General features: G+C 36.7%; 1 protein-coding gene and 1 long non-coding RNA gene across 4 annotated transcripts; both read right to left on the bottom strand.

The window, feature by feature from the left end:
• Positions 1-491: 491 nt before the first annotated feature.
• LOC127098346 (uncharacterized) lies at positions 492-2,111 on the bottom strand. 3 transcript variants are annotated; one of them, XR_007793336.1, is made up of 3 exons: positions 1,514-2,111; positions 1,383-1,435; positions 492-1,287 (listed from the first exon to the last, which is right to left on the bottom strand). It is a non-coding gene; the product is annotated as an uncharacterized LOC127098346 (long non-coding RNA). The 3 variants fall into 3 exon arrangements; XR_007793335.1 differs by having other exon boundaries at positions 492-1,435; positions 1,514-1,579; positions 1,671-2,111; XR_007793334.1 differs by having other exon boundaries at positions 492-1,435.
• A 2,542-nt stretch (positions 2,112-4,653) lies between these two features.
• On the bottom strand, positions 4,654-10,822 carry LOC127098345 (3-isopropylmalate dehydratase large subunit, chloroplastic). The gene is made up of 15 exons (XM_051036919.1): positions 10,626-10,822; positions 10,364-10,498; positions 10,097-10,267; positions 9,753-9,905; positions 9,568-9,636; positions 9,374-9,490; positions 8,070-8,144; positions 7,905-7,982; positions 7,695-7,790; positions 6,269-6,318; positions 5,838-5,892; positions 5,625-5,756; positions 5,367-5,414; positions 5,088-5,246; positions 4,654-4,985 (listed from the first exon to the last, which is right to left on the bottom strand). Exons 1-15 carry the CDS (start codon positions 10,674-10,676, stop codon positions 4,845-4,847), a joined length of 1,530 nt encoding a protein of 509 aa, XP_050892876.1. The 5' UTR covers positions 10,677-10,822; the 3' UTR covers positions 4,654-4,844.
• Between the last annotated feature and the right edge of the window lie 16,319 nt (positions 10,823-27,141).

The following is a 27,141-nucleotide window of genomic DNA, read 5'->3' as shown; positions in this document are numbered from 1 at the left end:
ACGTTTGGCTTAAGCAATTAATCCCCCATATAAATTTAGGGATGATATCAAAGACGCTTTGTATATCTGATTAAAGTAATTAATCCCCCACATAAGGTCAGGGGTATTGTCGGAGACGCTTTGTACATCCGACTAAAGCAATAAATTCCCCATAAACAATAACGACCCACATTTTCTGCCAGCTAGCCATTCCAGATGTCTTGGTAGGTTGGCTACACGTCTACCTCTAACTGAGTTTTCATCTGGCAGGGGGAAAGGGAAGCGACCTTTGGTCGGGAATGGCCCTAGCGACGTCTAATAAACATCAAGGAAGACCTTGTAAATTCACAAAACTCCGTAGCTATGAACTCAAGATCATACAAAACACCTTAAAACATGTAACGAAAATAAATATAACTCGTATTCCATCTTTCATTCTCACAGGGTATTCGATAAACTTCGCGGGAAGACCTTGCAAGTTTACAAAAATCTGGATTTATGCACTCAGGATGATACTAATACACCTCAAGCAGGTAACAAAAGTATTTCATTCCATAAAAAGTATTTTCATATACTCTTCCATTACAAAAGTCCTTTACAAACAGTACATATAAAACATTTTTTTTAAATAATAATAATAATAATAATAATGAAAGTGAAAAGAACAGAGGGTCCCGACAATTCTAATTCTGCAGGGAAACAACTTCCCCATCTTCAACTGCTTGATTTGACCGAATTTGTCCATGGAAAGCGTTAGGGGATGGTGGAAATGCTCCATTTGATGTAAAGCATTTTCAAATGACTATGAAACCTCCGCAAGGGTGGAACTCGTATAGTCAGGAAACTGCTGAGTCAGTAAAGCATTTAGAGAATACAAAAGCTATAATTCTTTGTGAGCAGACCTCAAACTACTTCGAGCGGTAGAGAAAGCTTGGTTCTTCATCTCCACGATCCTCAGCAGATGAGCCACCTGGTCAAAAAAAGATCCAGCGAGCTTAAAAGTAAGCAATACACTTTTCACCCCAGAAAGAGAGGTAAAAGCTTCCTTTACTTCATGAAGGTACCTATCTTGCTGATGTTTTCGTAGACTTTTCCTCTATTTGTTGCTTTTCAGCGCAGTACCAATTGGACCAAAAAGCCTCCTAGTGATCGGATGCACCAAGGGCCAGAACGGTCAAGGCACGCCGGGTATACTTGTCTAGGTTACCAATTTCCTCATCCAGAATGAGCATATAAAGGCTAGCCAAGTGAGCGCAATCCTCATTTAAAGGAGGGGTTGACAACCTTCATCTGAATGAGAGTCAGTTCCTATCAGTAAAGGGCGATCAGTCAGACTTGAGGCATTCGAATAAGTCGGTCGGTTCTCTATAGTGATATTTTTCCTAAAAGGATGCACGCCTCACCTTAGAAGTTGGAACTTCTTTTCATTATCCATACATTCTACATAGAGTTATGACTAAAACAAATACATCAGGGATATATAGTGAAAAAATAAGAAAAAAACATCGAAAGACCCAAAAGTTTCAATGCTTACCAAACTGCTTTGAACGGTAGACAAAGCTTGGTCCTTCATCTCCACGATCCTCGCCAGATGAGCCACCTTGTCACAAAGAGATCCAACAAGCTTCAATGGAAAAAAATACTAATCACCCCAGAAAGAGAGGTAAAAGTTTCTTGTTTCATGCAGGTACCTATCTCGATGATGCTTCAGGTTGCAGACGTTTCCCTCGATTCGTTGCATTTAGGTGTGCTACCAATTGGACTGAAAGCCTCTCAGTGATTAGATTCACTTGGGGCCATAGTGGTCGAGGCACATCGGATATACCTGGTTCGGTTACCCATTTCCTCATGCATAACAGACCCAGAAAAACTAGCCAAGTAAGTGCAATCCTCATTCAAATGAGGGGGTTGGTGACCTTCAGCAAAACGGTAGCTAGATCCCATCAGTAATTGATGAGTAGTCAGACTTAGGGCATTCGAATAAATCAGTCGTTTCTCTAAAGTAATATTATTCCTAACCGGTCGTACTCCTCGCCTTAAAAGTTGGAATTGCTTTTCATTATACATACATTCTACATCCAGTTATTATTAAAAGAAATACATCAGTGATATACAGAGAAAAAATACGGAAAAAAAACATCTAAAGACCCAAAAGTTTCAAAGCTTACAAAAAAAGGTTTTTCTCTCTTCCCGAGAGTGGGCTCTTATCAAAAGTTGGAAGTCAATAAGACACTAGTGTTTTTATCAGCCTCCGCCATTGGGGTTTCTCCCCCTACATGTCCCAAGTTGCTGATAAACTTTGGTAACCGACCCTTCTGATATTGAGCCTAATCGGAGAGATCATTTTCTTTATATATAAAAAATGATTCCCCGGTAGAAAGTGACCCTCAATTGAATACTTGGGGAACAAGTCAACGCATCTGCCCTCCACTCCACCGCTGACATCATAAATTGCAGCATGAGCTCCAAGGTTGATTGGGGTTACCAGAAAGAACCGATATTCAAAAGGTGGAAGCTCTGGAAGAGGTTCAAACCACTGAATAATAGACTTGAAGCAAAGTAATCTCCTATCCCTAATCTAATACGCTGAGTCACAAAGACATTTGAAGATATGAAATAGAGAGACACACAAGGTTTTTCATTCACGTACTCACACGAATACTGGTAGACTTTCATATATGAGGGGTCATATCTAAGTGTTTCAGGACCTCTATCTCAAAAACTATGAAGGGGATACGAAGTCCCATGGTAGAACAAACACATTTATTAAAAGGAATGGTGCAACCATCATACTTGTTGCATAGTCTATCATCTACATAAGGATTCAAGATTCCCTAATCAGAGGACGAACCAACTTCCGTAAAAGCATTGTCAAGACTACCTGCTTTAGAAAAAGCAGAAACAGTTGAAGAATAAGCAGGATACATCCAAGAAGATGGAGTATCCTTCTAGGACTTGTGAATAATTTTATGTGATTTCTTACTGAGATTGCACTAACTTTGTGATTGCAGGAAAGTGAAAAAGCTAACGAAGAAAATAACTGCTAGACTGGAGAAAAAAGACTTAAAAAGAAAAAAGGATATTTATTTTTATAAAAGAAAAATATATTCTAGAATGCAAAGAGGTTTCGCTAAACACATCTAATCACTCACATGCAACACTCAAGAATTTTGGATCCCAAGAGTTGTAATGGTAATATTATGAAAAGACGTTTGAAATATGGTGCATCAAATGCACGATTCTTTAAGAGTTGGAACGCTTCTTATTCATCTATCTTAAAATGGCCAGTGGGTGGTCGGCATGTCAGACTGTAATATCACGCCCACACCTACCTTCACATCGACAGGGGCTTTAAGGACAATTGTCTGGGCCGACCAGATCGATCCAGGACTATTATGGGTCAATCTCATTGACCCCGGCCAACCACCAGGGAGGGTCACACTCCTTCCATAATCTTCCATATGTAAGGAGATTATCATCCTTATAGTCACAAGAGATCTCAACTGAAAATGCATTGGATGACTCTCTGCAAATCACAGCTAACAAATAGTTAGCTCTCTCTCTCTCTCTCTCTCTCTCTCTCTCTCTCTCTCAATTTTTCGAATTCAATTTCATTTCACTTTTCTTCCTCGTATATTGACATGAGTGTTGGAGTGCAAACCTTATAAGCCCTCTATTCCCCTGCATCGAAAGCTAAAATTGGCCATCATCGTCGTTCCATAACGAAATAAGAACCATTGACATAATTTATATAAGGTAGGAAACTAGAGGTATAAAGTGTGATAAGCGCTAACATATCGATAACATGATCATACACATTAGAGTCAAGATTACAAGGGCCAAAAGATGATGACTAAGAGAGGAAAATCTATGAATTTCCGGTGCACACAACCGAAGTAATAGAACAAAATTTCTTATTTAACTATACCACCTAAGAAAATCATCATAACTTAGATAACTTAGAGAGCTCGAAGGAGAATGTGTGGTCTAAAAAATGTATGAATGGTTAACTTGAACTGCACTCACTTAAAGTGGAGTTCAACCCATTACTTTTAGCATCAGTCAATAATATCCCCAAGTTGGTTATAATGCTCACACTTGAGTATGATGACCCTTCTCGATTTTGATTGTTGTCAAGGGACACAATGGCAGTAGTGTCACCTGGTGCAGTATACTTGGAGAAGTATAATAGAGGCAGTAGACATATTTATAGCAATGGCATAACTCAAAGTTTGATCACAAATGGCATAACTCATGATGCAAGACATATGAAGCGATTAGCATGAAGAAGGTGATTGATTGTACATGTGTTTTCTTTTGTTCAGTTGCACTAAGAGCCCGTTAACATTCATTAAACGTTGAGTGTCACTAGTATAGAGTTGTTTCTCTCACTTCAAGCCGATTCACACACGATATCAGGATGAAAGATCGTTTAATATCATGGTGAAGAATGAAGTAGATAACATTGCAAAACCGAACTCGATTTGTTCCCCATCTTTGTTTTTTTAGATTAAACCAATGTGTCCGACAATATAGCAAGATGATCCTTTTAACCTTGATCAGAATCCGATTAATTGATTTTAGAGGTCCAAATATCGTAATTGGAATCATTAAACCTCTTTGTAAAGATGTGATAGGTGACGTAATTGGTGAAGAAAATGAAATACCATAAGATACTCAAAAAAGTACTAAACCATTTTTTTTAGTCACAAACTTAGAACAAGTTCATTAACAGTCACAAAATGTCTTCACAGAAGATAAATACCGATAGAGTTGTAAAACTTCTATAGCTTACAGTTCTAAGTTTGGCTAGGGAATACAAAACTAACCAATGCATACAATACAATACAAAAAGACAATACATCTTACTGCAAGAACTCTCTTGGATCAGTAACGTAACCGGTCAATGCAGATGCGGCAGCTGTATACGGGGAAGCCAAATATATTTCACCTTCCCTGTGGCCCATTCGCCCTGGAAAGTTTCTATTCGTAGTTGAAACACAAACCTACACAACCAAACCAACAACAATGGAAGTAAGTTACGCAGATTCTCGATATATAGAAAGCATATAAATGCAATCATATGGTAAAAGAGCAGGAGAGCTTGCCTGAGGTTCATTCATGCGAGCATAAGTATCTTTCGGGCCACCCAAACAAGCACCACAACTAGGACTAGCAGGTGTGTCGCAACCAGCTTCTTCAAATATCTGTGAGCAAGTCTTACCACCTGAACCGGGGACAGGGAGGCTGTACACATCCATCCAAACCTGAAATTCCATTAACAGAGATATGTTGGAAAAGATCGTCTAGCATAATTTACCACGAAAAATTCTATTAATAAATGTATATCAACTTCTACATATATGAACATGAAACTTTCAGCAGACCTTCTGTGTTGCCGGGACAAGAAACGTCGGAACTTTAACCTTTTTACCCTGCAAACACAGATATCACGTTATTCATTAGGGGGATAGATATTGCCACAAACATGTATGTGAGTTCAGTCCAGCCTACGGGGCTGCTATGGCGGACATCTCTTCACACATTGCCTATGACGTTTGTCAAAAATCTGCCACGCCATTGAACAGCAATGTCTTTTTTAAATATAATATTATAGATGTGTAATAGGAAAATAAGATGCATACCGATGCTAGAAAAACTTTTGCGGCAGCCATGAAATCTTCTGTTTTCCCACCCGTACAAGATCCTATGTATACTCTGTCAATTTTCACATCCTTGCACTCCCTTGCCAAAGCTCGGTTATCCGGTGAATGAGGCTGCAACAATTAAGTATTACATTAGCTAAGGAACATAGTGATGGCATCAGATAATTACAATGTATTGATCAAAGGACTAACCTTGGCCACCAGTGGCTCCAACTTTGTGACATCAAATCTGTACTCAGAAAGAAATCTAAATTCCAACAAAAAATAGTTTTAGCTAATAATTAATAAAACCGATTAACAATGGATACTAATATATATTCCATAAAAAGCAATGGTGCCGCTATCGTTTGCAAATTGCTTGTGGCGAATGTAAAAAAATCCGCCACCCCAATCCAATATAGCGCCACAAATTTGACAGCGCTGTGCTTACTATGATAATTATTTGCAGTGTTGTTTTCTATTAGCAGAATGAAAATTACAAACTACCACTTGTCCATGAAATTTATCATGTTAACATATAAAATAAAATTTATCAATACAAGATGTGATATATGGAGCATTAGCTATTCCTAAACACTGAATATGACGGGAAAAAATAAAAAGGAACTGAAAACATTGTCTACCTTGCTTGCTGGTCACTATAAACTGGTTCATATGGCACAGATGTCTTGCCCTGAAAAAGAAATGGAAACATCATTAAAAGAAGCGCTGGATATGAAATGGGCATAATATGCAGAAGGGAAAGCATCATTCAAGGGAAATTGAACATACCAACACTATGTCAATACAGAAATACTTAATGGGATGGCATGTTCAGCAGGCAAGATTAATTAAGCAAACCAATACGAAAAATAAAAATATGACGCTTTCACTATAATATCATAGCGAAGATCAGAGTTATAGATCGCGGTCGCAATCGGCACGACCCCACCTTTGGAAAAAACAAACAAGTCAGGCAGGTGAAACGGAAGTTGGAGATGTCCGCGTCCTCCAGCCACAGCCTCAAGCACAAAAAGTGCAAAGCTGGTCAGATTTTGGCAGGCGGCGCCTGGTTACATGTTGAAGCTAAAGTGATGGTGCCATTTCAGGCCCTCGCAACAATTTGATGGTGTCCAAATTGGTCTCAGTAACAGCAAAGCAAAAGATGATATAAAGAAATTTTTTGATTACTTTTTCATATGAAAACGGTCTATTTTATTACACAGAAAAATTCCAAAATTTTAAATCGAGTCAGGGAAAAACTGAAGGGGCAAGTCATGAAGTATGATGCCACTTTGATAGGACATTGAAAATATAGGGTTTATAAAGGGAAGGAGGCAAGGAGTGAATGGACTCTATATCTCGACTCCTATTCCTAATCAATAACAAAACAAATTTTAACAATACAATAAAATGTGGAAATCACTTCAAAAAGTTCTCTGGTTATTTTCTTCCTATGAAAATGATCTATTTCATTTCACAAACAAAAGAATTTCATATTTTGAAATTGAGTCAAGGAAAAATGATGGGACAAATCATGCAGTATGATGCTACTTCGATACCATATTGAAAATATAGGGTTTGTATATCGAAGGAGGTAAGGAGTGAATTGACTCAATACTATACGACTCCTACTCCTAATCTATAACGAATCAAATCAAACAAATTGTAGAAATAACTTCAAAGAGTTCACCTAAGATACTCCAACGTAGAGATGGCACGAGGACAAAACAGAAAGGAACAGCCTGTTTTATGCCGTTCTTTTCGGTTCCACCCTTTTAGATGGAACAAACATGGACCACTTTCCTACCTTTTTCTATTATGTTTTACTTTTCATGGTGCCAAACATTTAACATAATCCATAGCTCTAATTCTATCCACCCATATCTATCAAATACTGCCAAAACTATTCTAAAATACAAAAGAATTTGAGATATTATTTGACATTTACTAGATATTCTAACAAGGTCTATATAATAACTTAATAAATAAAACAATTAGATAATAATAAAAGTTCAAACAATATTCAAACACAATATAATTTCAGTGCATCTACTGAATTGTACAAACCTCGAGATATTTATATGTAATGCTGTCAGGAGGAATAACACCGTTCTTTCCTCCAGCTTCAACTACCATGTTGCACAATGTCATTCGTTCTTCCATCTACACCCAAAAGGGACGAGTTATCAAAACAACATTTTTTAATCAAAATAAATAAATCAGAAAGAAACATTGAGAGTTGCATTACAGCATAGCATATTTGCTTAGCATACTTACAGTTAAACTTTCAACGGTTGAGCCAACAAACTCCATAGATTTGTAAGTTGCACCGGCCACAGATATTTCACCAATAATCTGTACGATAAATAATTAGCGCCTGTAAGAATGCAATGTACATATTTGCTACATGTAATCAAGCTAACTATTTTCATGGATACTTACTTGCAGAATTAAATCCTTTGCAAGCAAATAACTTGGCATTTCTCCATCCAATACAAATCTCAGAGTTGGAGGCACCTGCATTCATAAAGGATATAGGATATGAATAAATAACAATTATTTCTATATACTAGTAGTTAACTAATCGAACAAAAATCTATCTTCGTTATTATTCCAAAAGCTTCAAGAAAATCCTTAATTTCTGATTCTCTTATTCTGTTCCAACACTATCTCCAATTCTTCTCCCACACACACAATTGCTGTTTAAGGGTAAAGCGGGAAATTGGAACAGCTTCCATCACAAGAAAGACACCCTATATTTTAATGTACACGGAAGCCTCTAAGAATAGATATTAATCCTATACTAGACACCGATCTAGTCAATAAGTCGAGCCACTACTAGACCAATAGTCCAGCAACTATTGGTTTAAGTTAAGTTTACACTTCAAAATTAAAGCTTAACAGAACTATTGCTTAATTGAAAACACTCCTAGCTGCAAAAGGGATATGCACACATTTAAGATGTAACTATACTGATACTTTCTTTCGTATAGTGGACATCAGTTAATCGTCTTTATTATCTCTCACAATTTCTTCAATGATGACATACAGAGAAAATGTATGATGAAAATACCTAAGTTTGTTGCTCAGAGGGAGATGAAGAACATTTGTTGATCAAATAATTCATTTTATGACACAAAGCAGCCTACAAATTTGTTCAGTAAATTTATAAATGTAATCTTTGAGTTGGAACTTAGGATACAAAAGGAGCAATACTGGTTATATTTAAGTTTTAAAACACTGAATGTAAGCTGCACTTTTTATTGATTGTTCATGCATACTCAATGTTGTCAACCGCGGATCGCAAATAAATAGTATTATGTTCAAAATTCACTATACAACAGTGCTATAGTGCCACTACAACAGCTATTTGGCAACATTTTGTGTTAAATAGCATATCGCGGAACAATTACCGATTTACTCAAACTCTGCTACACTATAGCGCTATAGTGTTGCCACAGCCACTATTTAACAACACTGCAAACCAATATCATAATAAGCTAGGTTATACTTTTCAAACCAGGTTATGCTGATAAAGTATAATAGTGGCCTCGAAAGGAAAAAGAACATGATATAGTAAGCCTTAAGAGCCCCACATCGGATAATATATGGCATGAACACGTGCTTATAAATGGGGCAATCCTCGCCCTACAAGCCGGTTTTGTAGGGTTGAGTTAGGCCTAACCACACTTTCTTAACAGTAAATATGAACAACGGCCTCGCAGAGCTTAGTGTAACATAATTACCTTGAGCAAAAGCTTCCCTGCTCCTAACACAAAACCGGCATCAGTATTACCAATCCCTGTTGCAAATTGACCAAATGCTCCAGCAGTACAAGTGTGAGAATCAGTGCCCAAGAGAACCTGCAGGAGGACCTAATCAGCAAAACATGAAAGCAATGCCTCATTGTTTTTTCAAATAACTTGAAAACGAATCGAACCTCTCCTGGCCTACAATGACCTTCCTGAGCAAGAGCGATGTGACAAACACCTTTGTAATCTGGATTTACCTGTATATTATTATAATCCAAAACTCATCGTCAATGACATTATGCATATTACAATACTCTTGAAGAATTGAAACAGCTAAAAAGCTATATTGAAAAAATGATAAGAAAATGAATACCTTAAAATTACTAAGATCCTTAATATCATAAAAGTACTTGATATTTTGCTCCTGACAAAAATCCCTGAGTATGTCTACATTGCGATTGGCACGTTCATCACTTGTGAATATATAGTGATCAGGTATTATCACAAGCTTTTCACGATCCCAAACCTTCGAATGAACAACGCAGTCAGGAAATCACAAAACTTGGCCTCGGTGTTATAGCATATTATAAAGTCTAGAAACCTTAGAAAAACTACAACCCTCCTACAAGTCATGTGAACCAATATCTACAATTCCAACTACCTAACCAACTATCAAGAATCAAAAAGTTCCAAAACGAGACATATAATTATAATTACCTTAGCATCCTCACCAAACTCTTTCTTAAAAATCCCAATAGAACCAGGACCACAGACATCATGTGTCATCAAAACATCAACATTGACCCAAATATTATCCCCAGGTATGGCCTTCTCCTTCTCAGCAGCTCTGGCCAATATCTTCTCAGTCATGGTCATGGCTGTCTTCACCTGAAAACCCCCCATCAAACAAAAAACAATGAATCATCAACAACAAGGATTAAAAAAAACCAACAAAAACAAAACGGTGTCCAAAGAAACACAAACTGATCCAGTGGTAGAAGGCTGGCGCTGTGTTTGCTGAGGCGCGGTAACTGAACAAGAGATTCTCCTGGAAGCGTGTTTCTGACATCGCTGAGAAGATGATGATGATGAAGGGAAAGCGGATAGACTCAGATCCTTCTGAAAATGTAAGAAAAAAATGGGATGACTTTGTGCAAAGTTAACCCTTTTGGGAAAAAGGGGTGAAGAAAAAACAAGCCTTTAAGGGTAATAATGGGATTGAAAAGAGAAGGAAAGAAGAAGAAACCTTGGTGTGGAAGAAGGAGGTGGTCGGTGGAGGAACAAGGGAGGAAGCCATTGATTGATGTCTGAGAAACAACAACGACAAAGTACACTGCAACAAGGTGTGGCGGCTGATGAAGAGACGTAGTTTTCTGGTTTTGTTTGATTATTTATTTTTACTGTAATATTAACATGTGACTGTGTATGTTTGATCTTATTTTTTTATTTTATCTTTTGACCCCATTTTTTTTTTCATTTGCTTCTCCTTTTTTGTTGGCACGTGATAATATTTTTTTGGGTAACTAGTAAATAATTTCTGCAATAGTATGGGTCTCTCTAAATCTTGTGTGTTAAATTTGAATTTATTTATTGGCTAATATTCACATAGTTAAAATATTACAATCATTATATGTATTAATCTAAGTTGCATTCATCTACTTTTAATATATAAAAGTTAATTACTATCAAATTTACGTCATAACCTAATTAAAATTAATAAAACATGGTTATTCAAGGTTAATATTTGTAGTATTCATTATTATATTTTAAATCTTACTGTATCAATTGGGATATGTGCTATCTACAATTGCCCTTATAGGATCCTCAAAACTTGATATTAGAAGCTCTTGAGGAACTTCAATATTTATTTGTCGCATCTCGAAAAATATAATAATTCGTGGGGCATTCGCACGCTCGCAGAAAATGATATCGAACAGAGTCGCCACCGAACTTTATTTATTACAGAAGAGGAAATGTAAAATATCGATAAAACCCTTATAAAAAAAAAGAATATGGTCATCACAAACAAAATCGGGTTTGGGAGTCGATTATGCAAGGGGGAGGTATTAACACCACTCACGTCTGTTGTACTCAACTGGAACCTTTTAGTTAAACTTGCGATTGGATGTTAGTTTATCTTAATTATTTTCTTCGAATAATCAAAAGTGAAAAAGGAAAAGAAAAAGGGTCGCAAAAAGGTTTTTATTAGGTGCTCGACAAGATTGCAAATCTTGCTCCTACATATCCTCAAGTACAATGAGGAATTCAAAGATTCATAGTTTGGGGCAAGATAAAAGATGTTTTTGTTATAGTGTTTGGCGAGACGATGAATCTCGATCCTATGTATCTTCACATGGATGGAGAACTCAAACCTACGTAGTTCTTAGTAGCAAATGAGTGTTAGTTTATTAATTTTAATCAACGAAATTTTAAGTCGCATTCTAACGATTAAAAGTTCGCTTGCATGCTAAAGGTGGAGACTGAAGCGCTAGTTTGTATACACATTAGAAAGGATTAAACAATGTTCATTTGTGGAAAAAATTGATCACACGGGGTGAGAAAAAGATAAGATTGATTGGTTGAAGTTTGTTTCATCAGACACGTGTTTAGATCGTGTTTTAACGGTTAAACATTGGCTTGCATGCTCGCGGTGGAGACTTAAGTGCTAGTTTGTATACGCATTAGAAATGATTAAACAATGTTCTTTTTAAGAAAAGGTTGTTAATCGCACGTGGGCGAGGAAATAAGTTTGATGTGTTAAGTGTTTTTTAAGTAAATGATGAATGCTCAGTGAGAATGAGATGTGAGTCATGGGACCAATTATTCGAGGATTGCTGGAATGCTAGACTCCAACGATCCCTTTTTCATTCAAAGTATTTATGAAATTTGTTTAATGGACAACGAACATTCAATAAGAATGAGATGTGTGCCTCATAATTGATTGTTCAAATGTTCTATCGGAGTGCTAGACTCCAACGGACCCTCTTTTTGTCCAAGTTTGTGTTAAGTGTTTTAGAAACGAAAGAGTGAACAAACGACTAGCCCAAGACGTTGCCTCAGGACGGGTCATCCAAGGATTCAGGGAATGCGAGACTCCAAGGATTCTCTTCTTTCGTGTTTGTTAAGAAAATGGTTTTAATTTACGCTTAGACGGGAAAAGATTTGAACTCCATCGAAATGATTTTAATCGGGTTTGAAAAGAAATCACTTAGTGTTAGACAAGGTTTTTTAAGAGCTCATTTGGCGTTGGACCAAGGATTTTGTTTATTGAAAAGGTTTCTTTTAAGTCATCTTATACTTAGCAATTTAATTATCAAGATGATTGAAAGGCATGGTTAAAGTATATGATTCATAATTAGTATGAAAAAGATGCATGATTGTTAAATTGAAAAACAAACAAATTAACTAATTAATATTTAATTAAATGAGCCTATTACAGTAATTAAAAATAATTATCAAGATTAATTGATAAAGAAGTAATTCCGTCAATATAATCGAGTTAATTAAATTTAATTAAAGAAACTAATTAATTTTATTAATTAAAATAAGGTGATTTAATTGAAAATGATTTATTAAATTTTGAAATTTAATGAAAGTAGGAATAGATTCGAAATAAAAATAAAAATATGCTCAAAGATTGTTTGTGCGTAATGACAACACGAGAGGAATGTCGTACGCAATGATTATAATGCGGCGAAATATTATATAAATGTACCGAAATTTTAACAGCATAATGACATATAAATGTCAAATTTCGGATTAAAATATGATTTTAAACATAATGAAACAAAAACAGGAACAACCCAATATTCTTACAATATTTACATTATGCTACAATGTTCAATCATAATATTTATTTAATAAGAAAATCCAACGTCATGGAATTTTAGTATGTGATAAAACAAATTGTACACAATTAATAACATATGCACAAATCCGAATTGTTACCGACAAAAGTGATTTCGATCACATACGCAGGATTGGAAAACCCCACAACTCAACTTGTTGGACCAAAACTTACAAAAAAATAGACTTGGCAACTTGACTTCAACCTGTCAAATAGAAGTAGAAACCAAATACACAAACAATTCAATCACTGATCCAAATCAATCCACGAAAACCCTCTAAAGCTTCCTCTTTTGTGAAAAAATGAGCAATATCACCCAAAAAAAAGTTTGAAAAAACTACTTTCTCCTTCAATGAAATTTCCAAAAGAAACATAAAGATTGGTATATACAAATCCACATTAAGAACACGGATTCACGGGAGATACATATATATTTCAAAAAATTATGGAATACCCATGAAACTTAGCTCCGAGGAAAACTAAGGGACGATGATTATCGAGGGTTTGTTGTGACGGCGGCGGTGCAGTTTTGAACTGAGTTTGTTGGTGGTTAAAATAGTGAAGTTATGTGGTGGCCGGAAACATAAATGGTAGTAGTTTATTATGGGGTAGCAGGAAAAAATGGAAGGTGGTCGTAGGTTACATGATGGTGGTGGACTGGTGGTCCGATGATGATGATATGTGGCGGTGGGAAAATGGTTTTTTCAGAGTGTAAGTCATGTTCATGGATTTAAAGAGTGGGGTGATGAATTTTATTATTATGCATAAATAATGTTGAGAGGAAGTGTGTAGGCACGACAATGTGTTTGTGTGGTTATTGGAAAAGCTACGAGTTGGTTTAACGGCGATACACGATGGGTTGTTTTTGTGGTTGTTAAGATGAAGGTTATTGCGGTGGTTGGTAGGAGTAACTCTCGGTAGGAGTTGTTACGGTTGTGGTGGTGAATAGGTTAAGTTGGGGAGGTTGTTGTTAAAAGGAGGTGGTGGATCGATCAAGGATGGAGATGATGATTCACCATGAGTTTATGAGGGTGAAAGGTTTTTTTGGAGAGAGTGGTTTTTGCACTTCTTTAAGTTATTGAATCCCTTCAAAATATGAGGGAGAGAGTTTCATCATGTGGGTATATGAAGTTATGTTAGTGATGTTTTTTTAGAGTATGAAAAGTGAGTTCCTTTCAAAATGAGAGAGATTGATGGTATTAACATGGAAATGTGTCTTCCTTTTAATGGATAGCTGTCGTACCTCAAAAAATACGATCATTCATGATGCTCGTAGAAAAATGTGTTTGACTGAGTCGTCACCGAACTTTATTTATTCCAATTAAGGAATGAGAAAATATCGATAAAACCTTTTAAAAATAGAAAAATGATCATCACAATCATATTCGGGTTCGGGAGTCGATTACGTAAGTGGGGGTATTAGCACCCCTCACGTCCGTTGTACTCAATGGCAATCTTTTAGTCTAATTTATGATTTGAATGTTAGCTAAATGTTATTTGTTTTCTTCAAGTGAATAAAAGAGTGAAAAAGAGAAGTTAAAGAAAACCTCAAAACGGGAAAAATGGAGGTTTTTTATTAGTGTGCTCGCCAAGATCTCACAATCCCGTGCCTATGTATCCTTATAGTGTAATAAGGAAATCAGAGCATTTGTAGTTCGGGGGAAGGCTAAGGTTTGTTATTGGTGTGTTTTAATGAACACATGTTTATATCGCGTTCTAAGGGCTAAACATTGACTTGTCTACTCTCGGCGGAGGCTTAAGCACTAGTTTGTATGCGTGTTAGAAGGGATTAAATAATTTTCTTTTGAGAAAAAGTTTTGATCGCACGGGGGCGAGAAGTTGAGTAAATATGTTATATGTTTTGTTTGAATGATGATTACTCAAATGGTCGGGTAAAGGAACTCATATTCAAATAATCGAAGAGAGGAATGGAATGCTCTAGAACATTTCTCTTTTCATCCTTAATTTGCAAAAGGGGTTGATATTGTTAAAGTATTTTGAATGGACGATGAATACTTGAATAGTCGAGTAAGGCGACTTGTATCTAAGTATTCGAGGAAGGGAATATAAGGCTCTAGACCACTTCCTTTTTAGTCTAAGTTAATGTGAAAGAGATTTGGATTTGATCGGATTAGAAAATTTAAGCGATGAGAATTGCTTGAATAGTCGAGTAAGAGAACTCATACCCAAACAATTGAGGAGAGGAATCGAAGGCTCAAGATCATTCCCTTTTTATCTTTAAATGAAATGGTGTTTTAAGTATAATTAAGTATTTTAGTTTAATTTGGATAAAATATTATATATAGATTGAGATTTTAATTTTCACTTGAAACGGAAAGGGATTTGGAAATGATTTTAAAAAATATACTTAATGTTGATCAAGCACCTTTGATTTTAGTATTTTTGAAAGGTTAATTTTAATAGTCATTTTGTCTTTTTGGATTAACAATTATGCATCAAATAAAAATACAATAAAATAAACTAAAAAATAAAGCAATAAAAAGGTGAAAGAAATAATAAAAAGGTGGGAACACACTATTAACACAAGGGGTAAAAGAATTAAAAAAACTAAAGGAAATAAAAGTAAGAATAAAAATAAATAGATAAAGCAATAAGAAGAAAATAATAAATAAATAAAAAGACAAAAGACAAAAATAAACTAAAAATTGGGGGTGTATTAAAAAAATTGCAATAGGCCCAAAGGAGGGGGAGCTCACAGGGGTATGCTGAGCAATCAAGGGGTGTGGGGAGATTTTATCTTCCCCAATTCCATATTTGGTTACTAATCCCGTAGAAATAAAAATGGAAGAAAATGGTTACAACGAAAACGTAAAAACACCATAATTTTCTCAATTTTTTCATGAAATTAAGCAAATAAATAATAAAAATTGATCTACTCGATCTCACGATCACAATGGTATGTTCAAAATCATAAAATAAACAATAATAAAAATTTGAAAAATTAACAAAATGCAGCAGCATATTGGCCATTTTATCAACTCAGTTGATTTCATGCTCGGGGTGATGTTGAGAAGTTATTGGATACATTATTTATGTAAAACAAACATTATTTTGCATTTGACCATTTTTGTTCATAGAGGTTTAAGAAGACTTTAAACTCTTAATTTTGAAATCAACTGAGTTTCCATACAAAAATAGTGATTATTAAGGTACTAAATAAATAAAGCGAAAGTAAAAATACAATATAATTAAATAAAGAACAAAAATAAGAGCTATTTAAACAACAACAAATCATTTTTGCTTATGGAGGTTCAAGAACACTTTTCAACTCTTGATTTAAAATCAATTGAGTTTCCATGCAAAATGGTGATGATTAAGGTACTAAATAAATAAATAAAGAGTAAAAATGCAATAGAGTTAAATAAAGAATAAGCATAAGAGTCATTTAAACAACAACAAATCACTTTTGCTTATGGAGGTTCAAAAACACTTTTCAACTCTTAGATTTAAAATCAATTGAGCTTTCATGCAAAATAATGATGATTAAGGTACTAAATAAATAAAGCAATGATAAAAATGCAATAGAATTAAATAAAGAACAAGCATAAGAGCATACATATTCAATAAAAAGAAAGAAATGACTTGAAAGAAAATGAAGAGAAAAATGAAGAGAGTTTTGACTTAGTTTTTGTGAATGATTGATGGTGAAATTTGTGAATAAGAATGGTTTTATTTATAGGCTCTAAAATGGGTAGTTTATGAATTATGCAAAGCGTATGAGTGCCTTCTAGAAACTTATTTAATTAAATAGTGAATAATGATGTAATATATGCATGAAATAATGATGTAATATGTGTATGAAATAATGATGTAATAAATGAGAGATTTTTTTGATTTTTTTTTTAAAATAACCAGGTTTTTCAAAAAAAAATACGAAAATAACCATCTTTTCAAAAAAAATACCAAAATAACCAATTTGGGAGAGGATGCGTCGGGGGAGTTGACGCACCCCCCAAAAAATAAGAGGAGGCGCCAGATGCACTGGAGCACATGCATTGGGCCTCATGAAGATGCGCCAATGCTTGTGGCGCCTGCATGGCCCTCCAAGAGGAGGCGCTCATGCATTTGGCGCTTGCATGACCCTCCAAAAGGAGGCGTCAAAGGCAATGGCGCCTGTGTGTATGTGTGTGTGCAAGACACCATTTTTTGTGGCGCCTGTGTGTGTGTGTGTGTGTGTGTGTGTGTGTGTGTGTGTGTGTGTGTGTGTGTCATGTGGGTGCCAATTCAACTGGCGCCTACGTGTTTTGTCCAATTCATCTTCCATGTCTATAAATATCATCCCCTTGCATACAATTATTTTCACTCAAATTCATCTCCTAGTCTAGTTCAACCATCAATTTTAATTTTCTTTGTTTCAACAATGTCTGCATACATTCAGAAACGAAATACTGATGTAATATTTTCTGTTGTTGCGGCTCTGATACAGGTTCGGCTTTGGAACACAGATACGTTTGAACGTCTTAATCGGACATTGTATAGTTGGTTAGAGGGAGAAATTGGAGAGGCTGAACGGATTAGAAGAATACAATGGCTTGTGTCTACGTTCAACCAAAACGGAGAAGTGCGTGAATGAGTGGATATTAAGACCGACCAAGACGCTCATAGGATGATGCAGTACATATTCAAATTTGTTTTGATGGTTGTAATCGCATAGTTTTTGTATTCTAGTTGTTTTAATTGTTTGTGTTATTTTTTATGAACAACTGTCTTTTCGTCACAGACGTCTACTATGAAGTAAAATTAATTTTCCATATATTGCAACAGAGGTACTTTGAAATAAATTTAACTTTCCATATATAGCAACAGAGGTACATCTGAATTTATCTGGTTGTGCTTGTTCCAACGCTATGACAGTTATTACGATTGTGACCTGGTTGACGGCATGAACTACATAGTCTAACCATTTTGTTCGCCGTATCCATTTCGATTTGAGTCCGGGTGCTGTTAGGGCGACCCTTTTTCTTCCTTCGCATAACTTCGTTGTACCAGACGATGTCCCCTTGATATTCTGGCCAATAATCCTCTTTTGCCACTACTGAAAAACTAATTTTATAAACATTTGAAAGGCTGACGACTTTGTAAACTTCAGATAGCAAGTAGGATGGATCCCTTCGAACCTTTGAGCACGTCGCTATGACATGGGAGTAGGGGGTACGAAAGGCTTGGAACCTTCCACAGTCGCACCAACCTCTATCTAATTCGACTCTGTACTGTCCCATTGGCATGCCCTCATTGTGATCCATGGACTCGGCAACACTAAACCAACCTTTTGTTCGATCAAATACCGTAACCACGTGTGTGTTTGCTTTGGCAGCTTCATGTTTGATGAATTTCATTGAAGCATCACTGAACAACTGTCCAGATTGCAACACGGAACTCCATTTTGAGCGTCTGGTTTCAAACAACGCCCCTAGCCTGAAATATGTAGCTTGCACCAAAGCGGTTATTGTTAGGTTACGAATTCCTTTGAAGACAGAGTTCATTGATTCCACAAGATTTGTTGTCATGTGGCCCCAACGTTGTCCGTTGTCGTCGTATGCCCCAGTCCACTTCTCCAACGGAATACTATCGATCCACCGAACCGCATCTTCGTTCGACAATCTTATTTCCTCGCGGTAGTGTTTGAAAGAAGGTTCTGTTAATGCGTAACCTGCATTGACAACCTTCTTACGCAACGTCTTATCTTTGATTTCCCGCATGAAATTCTGAGCAATATGTCTAATACAAAACACATGCGTCGAATGACGATTTTGCCAGCCATTGTCAATGTTATTATATGCACTGATGATTGAGGGGTGTCTATCAGAGATCAAACACAAGTTAGGCTGAGGTGCAACGTGCAATCGGAGATTTCTTAGGAAAAAACTCCATCCCTCAGCAGTCTCCCCTTCAACTAGGGCAAAGGCGATCAAAAAAATATTGTTGTTCCCATCTTGTGCCACTGCCATCAGTAACGTTCCTTTGTATTTTCCATACAACCATGTACCATCAATTTGTATAATTGGTTTACAGAAAGAAAAACCTATGATACACGGTTGATACGCCCAAAATAGACGGTGAAATATTCTATTTCCAACAGCACACGTACCATCTGGTGTATATGTGGGCAATGTTTCCATCTTGAAAATTGTACCGGGAGCATAGTGTTTTAGAGGCAACATGTATTTTGGAAGTTGTTTGTAAGATTCCTCCCAATTGCCAAACACTTTTTCAACAGCTTTTGTTCTAGCTATCCATGCCTTCCTATATGATGGTGTGTACTTGTACTCTGCCCTAATATGCGAGATTATTGTACTCACCTTTAAAGACGGATTATCGCCAATGACAGACAATATTTCATCGCATATTAGTTGAGAGCTTAATTTACGATGATCCTACATTGGGTTTGTCAGCATGCATGTGTGATCTGGACCCATTGATCCAATCTCCCAAGACTCCCTCCTCTTCCGGTACGAAGCTGACAACTTAAAAAGGCAGTGCTCATTCGGACAATAAACTTTATACTTCGATGCGTCAGTTCTGTCAACTCTGAAATCTGCTGATAGTTGCATGTGGAATTTTTTAATGGCTTTTACACATTCCTCTTTTGTGCGAAATGTGTCTCCTTGTTTCAGAGATCCTTGCATTTGCACGTAAGGATTGTACCATACATCTGCCGAAGGTTCATCTGAACCCAAATTTAACCTTGTCATGTGTTGGGGTGGGCAATATACATGACTTGCTGGTATTGGCTCCTCTTCCTCTTCAGCGTTCACCATCGAATCAACCATGATCCCAGGTTCCTCTTCTTCATCGTTTGGAACATTCACCTCAGCTTGTTCATCATCAGTCTCACAAAACACTTGTGACTGATCAATGTACTGAGACTCCTGTTGTTGATGTGGTAATATATATAACTCTATATCGTTGTAACCGGATTGTTCGTGACTGCCAAACATATGTTGAACATCATCATCTCGAATCTTCTTCTGATAAAATTTTACCTGGTTTTCTGCAAAACAAACTGGATTTTTATAGATGATCTGACCCACATTATTGCACTGCAATTTCTTTTCTATTCTTTGTTTTAGATGTGAAAAATTTGATCGCCGATTTATTGTAAACCGAGTCACCTTTGTGTCTCGAAAACAAAAACCGAACAACTGATGATCAAATATTTCACCTTCAACATGTGCACTGATCATATAATGTTGTGTGGAAGACATTGTGTTCAATGGAATTAAAACTGAATGCATTGCTAAGTTGTTCAACTGCACAACATAAATAGTTGGCCAATGCATTGATAACTTGATAATTGTCTATACAGACTTGACCATGCATGCAGTTGAAGGAATCCAGCATGCAGAGAAAAGAGTGAAAAGAATACATGCAGTTGAAGGAATCCAGCACGCAGAGAAAAGAGTGAAAAGAATACACAATAGCCAGGGAATCAAAGAATCTTTGAGTTTTGTGCCCTAAGATTCCAAACCTAGGCGCCCATTCCCTAGGCGCCATAAAGTAACTGAGGCGCCAAAGGCTTGGGCGCCCCTTCACAATACAAAACAAAGGCGCCACTAGGAAGGGCGCCCCTTCCAATTGCCCTACACTAAGGTGCCACTAGGAAGGGCGCCTCTTCCTTGCATGTGAGAAATCACATGTAGGCGCCAAACTCAAGGGCTCCTCTTCCCTTGCATGTGATTTCTTCACATGCGCCAAGAAGATTCCTCACATGCTCTTCCATGCTGAATTTTGTCATTCTTGTCTCCTCTTACCTTTCCATGCAACCAATCACACTCAATTTAGGTTTCCAAACCTACTCACTCATTCATCTATAAATAGTCTCTCATATCAACAATATCAAATCATCTTCATCACACTCTTTTCTTCTACCACATTTCTTTCATCTAACAAACTCAAGCTTTGCAAAATCGAATCATGTCTTTGTTAACTATGGGTGATGAACACAGAGGCACAATCGAGAATATCTCGGCATTTGTATGTTATCTCTCTCTTTTAGTTACTATTTCTGAATTACTTCTAATACATATCTTCTTTGTGTTATACCTTTGTAATCTCTCTCTTTTTAGTTTCTATTTTTGGATTACATCTAATACATATCTTCTTTGTGTTATACCTTTGTAATCTCTCTCTTTTTAGTTTCTATTTTAGGATTACTTCTTATAGATGTGTGTTTGTTGAGTATGTATTTCTTCTTCTAATTGTATTTTCTTATTTTTTTGTTATTAGGATCCGAAGCGGTTTAGATGCCGTGTACATGAATATGTACCCCACGATCCTTTAATAGAACCATATATTAGAGGATGTGGATTTGGAAATCTATTAAACATTGTTTCGTACTCGGTGGACTACAAATTCATTCTGGCTTTATTGGAGAGGTGGAGACCCGAGACCCACACATTTCACCTTCCGATTGGTGAGTGTACCATCACACTTGAGGACGTGTACATGTTGTTGGGTTTTTGTATAGATGGAAAGGAAGTGAATGGGCAAGTTAACCAAGACAACAATATATGCAATGAATTACTGGGCGCCCCTTTGTTAGACGACGAAACTGAGGGAGACACATCCGGTCAAGCAAGGGGCAAGGTATAAATTTAAAATACCTTAAACAATATTATGCTAGTATAGTAGTGTCCGAAGATTCAACCGAGTATGAGAAAATAATAAAAGCTCGGTGTTATATTATGATTTTATTTGGTAACTTTTTGTTTTCAGAAAGTACAGATAATTCTGTGAATATAATGTATTTACCTTTATTACGCAACATCAATAAGGTAAACAGTTATAGTTGGGGTTCAGTTGTGTTGGCCCATCTATATAGTGCAATGTGTAGAACTGCAAAAAAGAATACCTGTGCTTTTTTTCATGTGCTTATTTGCTTCAAGCTTGGGGGTGGTCTAGGATGCCGTCGCTCGCCCCGATAAATGAGCGCCCATTCGTGTTCCCCTTTGCAACCAAGTAAGTCTAGCACTTTACCATTCACCATTTAGTTAATTATATTTATTATTATAATTAACAGTAAATAATATTTTTCACTTCTTCTTATTATCTTAGGTGGTCAGTAAGGGGAATGAACTACAATAAGTGTCTGAAACACGCTATTGTAGTCTATCGAAATCTATTGGACCACATTGGACATGATGATGTAATACTCCTACCAAACTATATTTTAATTTAAAAATACTTCTCAAATTATTTTCCATCTAACGATTTGGTATTTTTTTTCCAGTTTGTTTGGAGGCCATATCTGGGTCTGAATCATGATGTGAACCATGACGATGCTGCAGTTTGGACAACGAAGACACCGATTATCCGATTCACTACAGTTGAAATGCACCAAAGTGACCGGGTCAAACTGCAGTTCGGAATGCTACAACATATTCCAGAATCTCCCACGTGTTTGAGGAATTGGCATCAAAAGAGGGTCGATGCACAGTGGGATTATTCTGACTGGAGAGACTTTGCAAAAGACATGTGTCGTCAATGGAGGAATCGATGACAACACATCTTGAACAAACCAGTCATCCAAGGTGCAAGACCGACTCAACAATATATGGCATGGTTTAGGTCTGTAACAACTCAGCAATTTCTATCTGAGCTGCGGTATTTGATGGATCCGCGCCAAATTGCTTCGTCATCGTATGCCCCACATCAATTCACCACCCAACACCAATGTGAACCCACCCAAACTCAACAACCAACCACACAACATCAACCGACCAGATACACACAACAACCACACACCCAACATCGCAACCCGTTCATGCCAACCACCCTACAACGAACCATCCAACGTCGCAATCCATTCATACCACTCACCCAAACACAAAACCAAGAACCAAACCCCGCAACCACAACCCTCTATAGCCCAGATGATTCATATGGGTCACGTCATCGTAGCCCCCCACCAATTAACACCCAACCACTGTTTAACTATAGTACGCCCCAAGAACCATTGCTTCGTTTTCAAAACGACTCAATGGCCCAATTTGGGCAACTATACCGTCCCCAATTCACCCAACCCCAACGCCCTAACTACAATGACATGAGCACCGAATTCCATTACGAAAGCGTCATTGGCTAGAGCCCCTCCGGATATTGGGAGCAAATGATGACACATCTGTCAAATACCGCTGGAACTTCTGTCGGACCTTCCAACCAGCCATCGCTCGATCAGGTTAGCACCCAAAGACCACAAACACCTCAAGAAAATCGTGGGAGACCTCGGAGACAACCTAACGCACCGGGATGTGGAACTGGGGGACGTTATAATCGGGCGGGTCATTAGGTTTTTAGTCTTTCCAATGTAATCAATTATTATATATTTAATGAAGTTATTTTATTTTAATTTTTATTTATTATGTATTAAATAATAAATATTAAATATTTAAAACAAAAAATATTTAAAAAATATATATAACTAAAAAAAATTAAAATAGAAAAAAATAAAAAAATAAAAACTAGGAGGGGGTGTATGCGCCAGATGTGGTGGCGCATACACCCACCAAACAAAGGCCACATAGGCGCCAGATGCATGGGGGCCTCCTCTTGGAGGGCCATGCAGGCGCCACAAGCATTGACACCTCTTCATGAGGACCAATGCATGTACGCCAATATATTTGGTGCCTCTTCTTATTTTATGGGGGGTGCGCCAACTCCCCCGGCGCATCCTCTTCCAAAGTTGGTTATTTTGGTTTTTTTTTTGAAAAGATGGTTATTTTCGTTTTTTTTAAAACCTGGTTATTTTAAAAAAAAAATCGATATTTTTAGCTTTCTAGAAACATTATATTTTTTTATGATGCATGAAAATGATTAATAAAATTTAAATGAATATTTTGATGTTGAATCAAAGGATCGTGAATTTACTTTTCAAAATGCATTATGAAAAAAAAATGCAATTTTAGTCAATTTCTTCAACATGTAAAATATTGACTTTATGTAGACTTTTTTTACTATATATGCATATATGCATAATTATGGTGACTTCATTTGATGATAAAAATCCATATGGCTAAAGATATAAAATTGAACAAATAAACATGTATTAGATGAATTTTGTAGATGTTTTTGATTGGTTGCATTTTGTGTTAAAACACTAACTGTACTCTGATGTCTTGACTGATGTCATGACATGCTTGAGTAGTATGCTGCAGGATTAGCTAATACAGGAGTTACTGAATGTCAAACTAGATGTTATGATATTCATCCCTGACAGCAGATACTGAACTATAGAATAGTTAGTTTTTCTGTTATAGCTCAGTATTTATTTTAGTCTGTTTTTCAGGAGAATAACAGACCTGGCATATGGCCTATTGTCTAAATGTCAAACTGAATGTTATGACATTCATCTCTGATAGCAGATACTGAATTATAGACTGATTGGCTTTTTCTGTTACAGTTCAATATTTATTTCAGTCTGTTTTTCAGGAGAATAACAGACCTAGCATATGGCCTATGTTCTGGACGTCAAACTGAATGTTATGACATTCATTCCTGATAGCATATGCTAAAGTGTAGGCTAGTTAGTTTTTCTGTTTCAGTATTTTTCTCAGGCTATTTTTCAGGAATATAACAGTTGAGCAAAATTCCAGGAAACTAACAACTGAGCTACAGTTAATAGACCTAACAAATAGCCTATTTGTTAGCACCTTAATATGTGGAAATTAGGTTAACTTGCTTAACCTTAATTTTAGGAAATACAAGTACAAGGCCCAAGTGTTGCATTATAAAAGGATGGCAATCCTACTTTCAGCAATTCATGGGTTTGAAGCGTGAAACATTCATTATATCATCATATTTCACTCTTGTATTTTTATTGTGTCTTGTATTAGGTTTTACTTGTGAGCCAAGCAATTATCACCTAGATGATTGCATTGGACTAGGGTGTTCATTGAGTTGTAAGTATTGTGTCACTCTAAGCTTTTAAGTGAGAGTGTTGTGTTTCTTAATTAAAGCTTGTAAGCACAATCAAGAGTTGTTTGAAGTATAACTTCGCCATTAACTTTAAACTAGTTAAAGGTTGTAATCATTGTGGTGATTGAGGGGGAGTGAGTAGGAACTCTGGTCTTAGTTTAAGATTGAAATTGCATTCGGTAGGTCTTAAGTGATAGGACAGTTGGTTTAAGTCCTGAATTAATACTGCTTATAGTGGATTTCCTCCCTGGCTTGGTAGCCCCCAGACGTAGGTGTGTGTCACCGAACTTGGTAAACAATTGTATGTGTTATTTACTGCCCTTTACATTTACGTTCTGCATCATTCTTGTCTGCGCAGAATTGGATGTCATAACATCCAGTGTGACATCGATAGTCTGTTACTAGAATTACAATTGGCATCAGAGCAGGCACCCTGCCTGTTAATTTCTGGGTGAGATCTAGGGACGTTACTTTCTAGTATCATGGACAAGGATGTAGGATTCTCAAATAGACCACCCATGCTGGATGGTTCTAACTATGATGACTGTAAACCTCGTATGATAGCCTTCTTGAGGTCTCTGGATAGCAAGGTCTGGAGAGATGTCAACAAAGGATGGGAACATCCAACGAAGACAGGTAAAGATGGAATCATTATGCAAATTCCTGAAGAAGAGTGGGACAAAGAGCAAGATGCATTAGCCCTTGGAAACTCTAAGGCCTTGAATGCACTGTTCAATGGGATAAATAAGAACATCTTCAGACTGGTGCATCACTGTGAGCTGGCTAAAGAAGTTTGGGATACCCTCAAAACAACTCATGAAGGTACCTCCAAGGTGAGGATGTCTAAACTTCAGATGCTGACTACCAAGTTTGAAAATCTGAGGATGAAAGAGGATGAGACTATTCATGACTTCCACATGAATATTCTTGAAATTGCCAACACTTCTGGTGGCTTAGGAGAGAAAATGTCTGAAGAAAAACTTGTAAGAAAGATTCTCAGATCCTTGCCCAAGAGATTTGCCATGAAGGTCACTGCTATAGAAGAGGCTCAAGATATATGCAATATGAAGGTTGATGAGCTTATTGGTTCTCTCTAAACTTTTGAAATGGGCTTGTGTGAAAATGTTGAAAAGAAAAATAAGAGCATAGCTTTTGTATCAAATACTGAAGAGGATTCAAAAGAAGGAGATATTGGTGGTGATGAAAGCATATCAGAAGCTATAGCCATGTTGGGAAGACAGTTCAACAAGTTCATAAAGAAGGTTGATCAAAAAGGTATACCTAATGTCAAGAACATTTTGTCTGACATCAGGAAAAGATCAAAATCTGAAGAAAAGTTCAACCATGGCAAGGGAATCCAGTGTCATGGATGTGAAGGCTTTGGACACATTGGAGTTGAATGTCCTACCTTCCTCAAGATGCAAAAGAAGGGACTATTTGTCACCTGGTCTGATAAAGACTCTGAGAGTGAATCAGAAGGAGAATCTGCAAAACATGTCACTGCACTAACTAGTGTTTGTGAATCTGATGATGACTCAAGTGGAGATGAACTTACATTTGATGAGCTTGCTGCTTCATATAAAGAGTTATGTGTCAAAAGTGCAGAAGTGTGTATACAAGGAGAAAAGCAGAAGAAACTCATCAGGGAGCTGGAAGCTGAGAAGCAGAAGCATCTGAACGTCATAGAGGGTCTAAATGGTGAGATAACCTTGCTGACCTCTAAGCTAGATCAAATGACAAATCCATCAGAATGTTGAATAAAGGAACTGACACTTTGGAAGAGATTCTAAAAGTGAGTCAGAAATCAGGAACCATGTCAGGGTTAGACTTTGTTAAGAAATCCTCAACTGAACTCAAAAGATCAAAGGCTGAAGTTCAGAAAATCAAGCAGAAGTCACAACCAATGTCACAACATCAGGGAAACAGGAGGATTAATCATCAGAAGAAGAAATTTCAGAGATGGAGATGTCACTACTGTGGT

Source organism: Lathyrus oleraceus, chromosome 6 (assembly GCF_024323335.1).
Source record: "Lathyrus oleraceus cultivar Zhongwan6 chromosome 6, CAAS_Psat_ZW6_1.0, whole genome shotgun sequence".
Lineage (NCBI taxonomy): Eukaryota > Viridiplantae > Streptophyta > Magnoliopsida > Fabales > Fabaceae > Lathyrus > Lathyrus oleraceus.
This window is presented reverse-complemented; position numbering and strand designations above follow the sequence as displayed.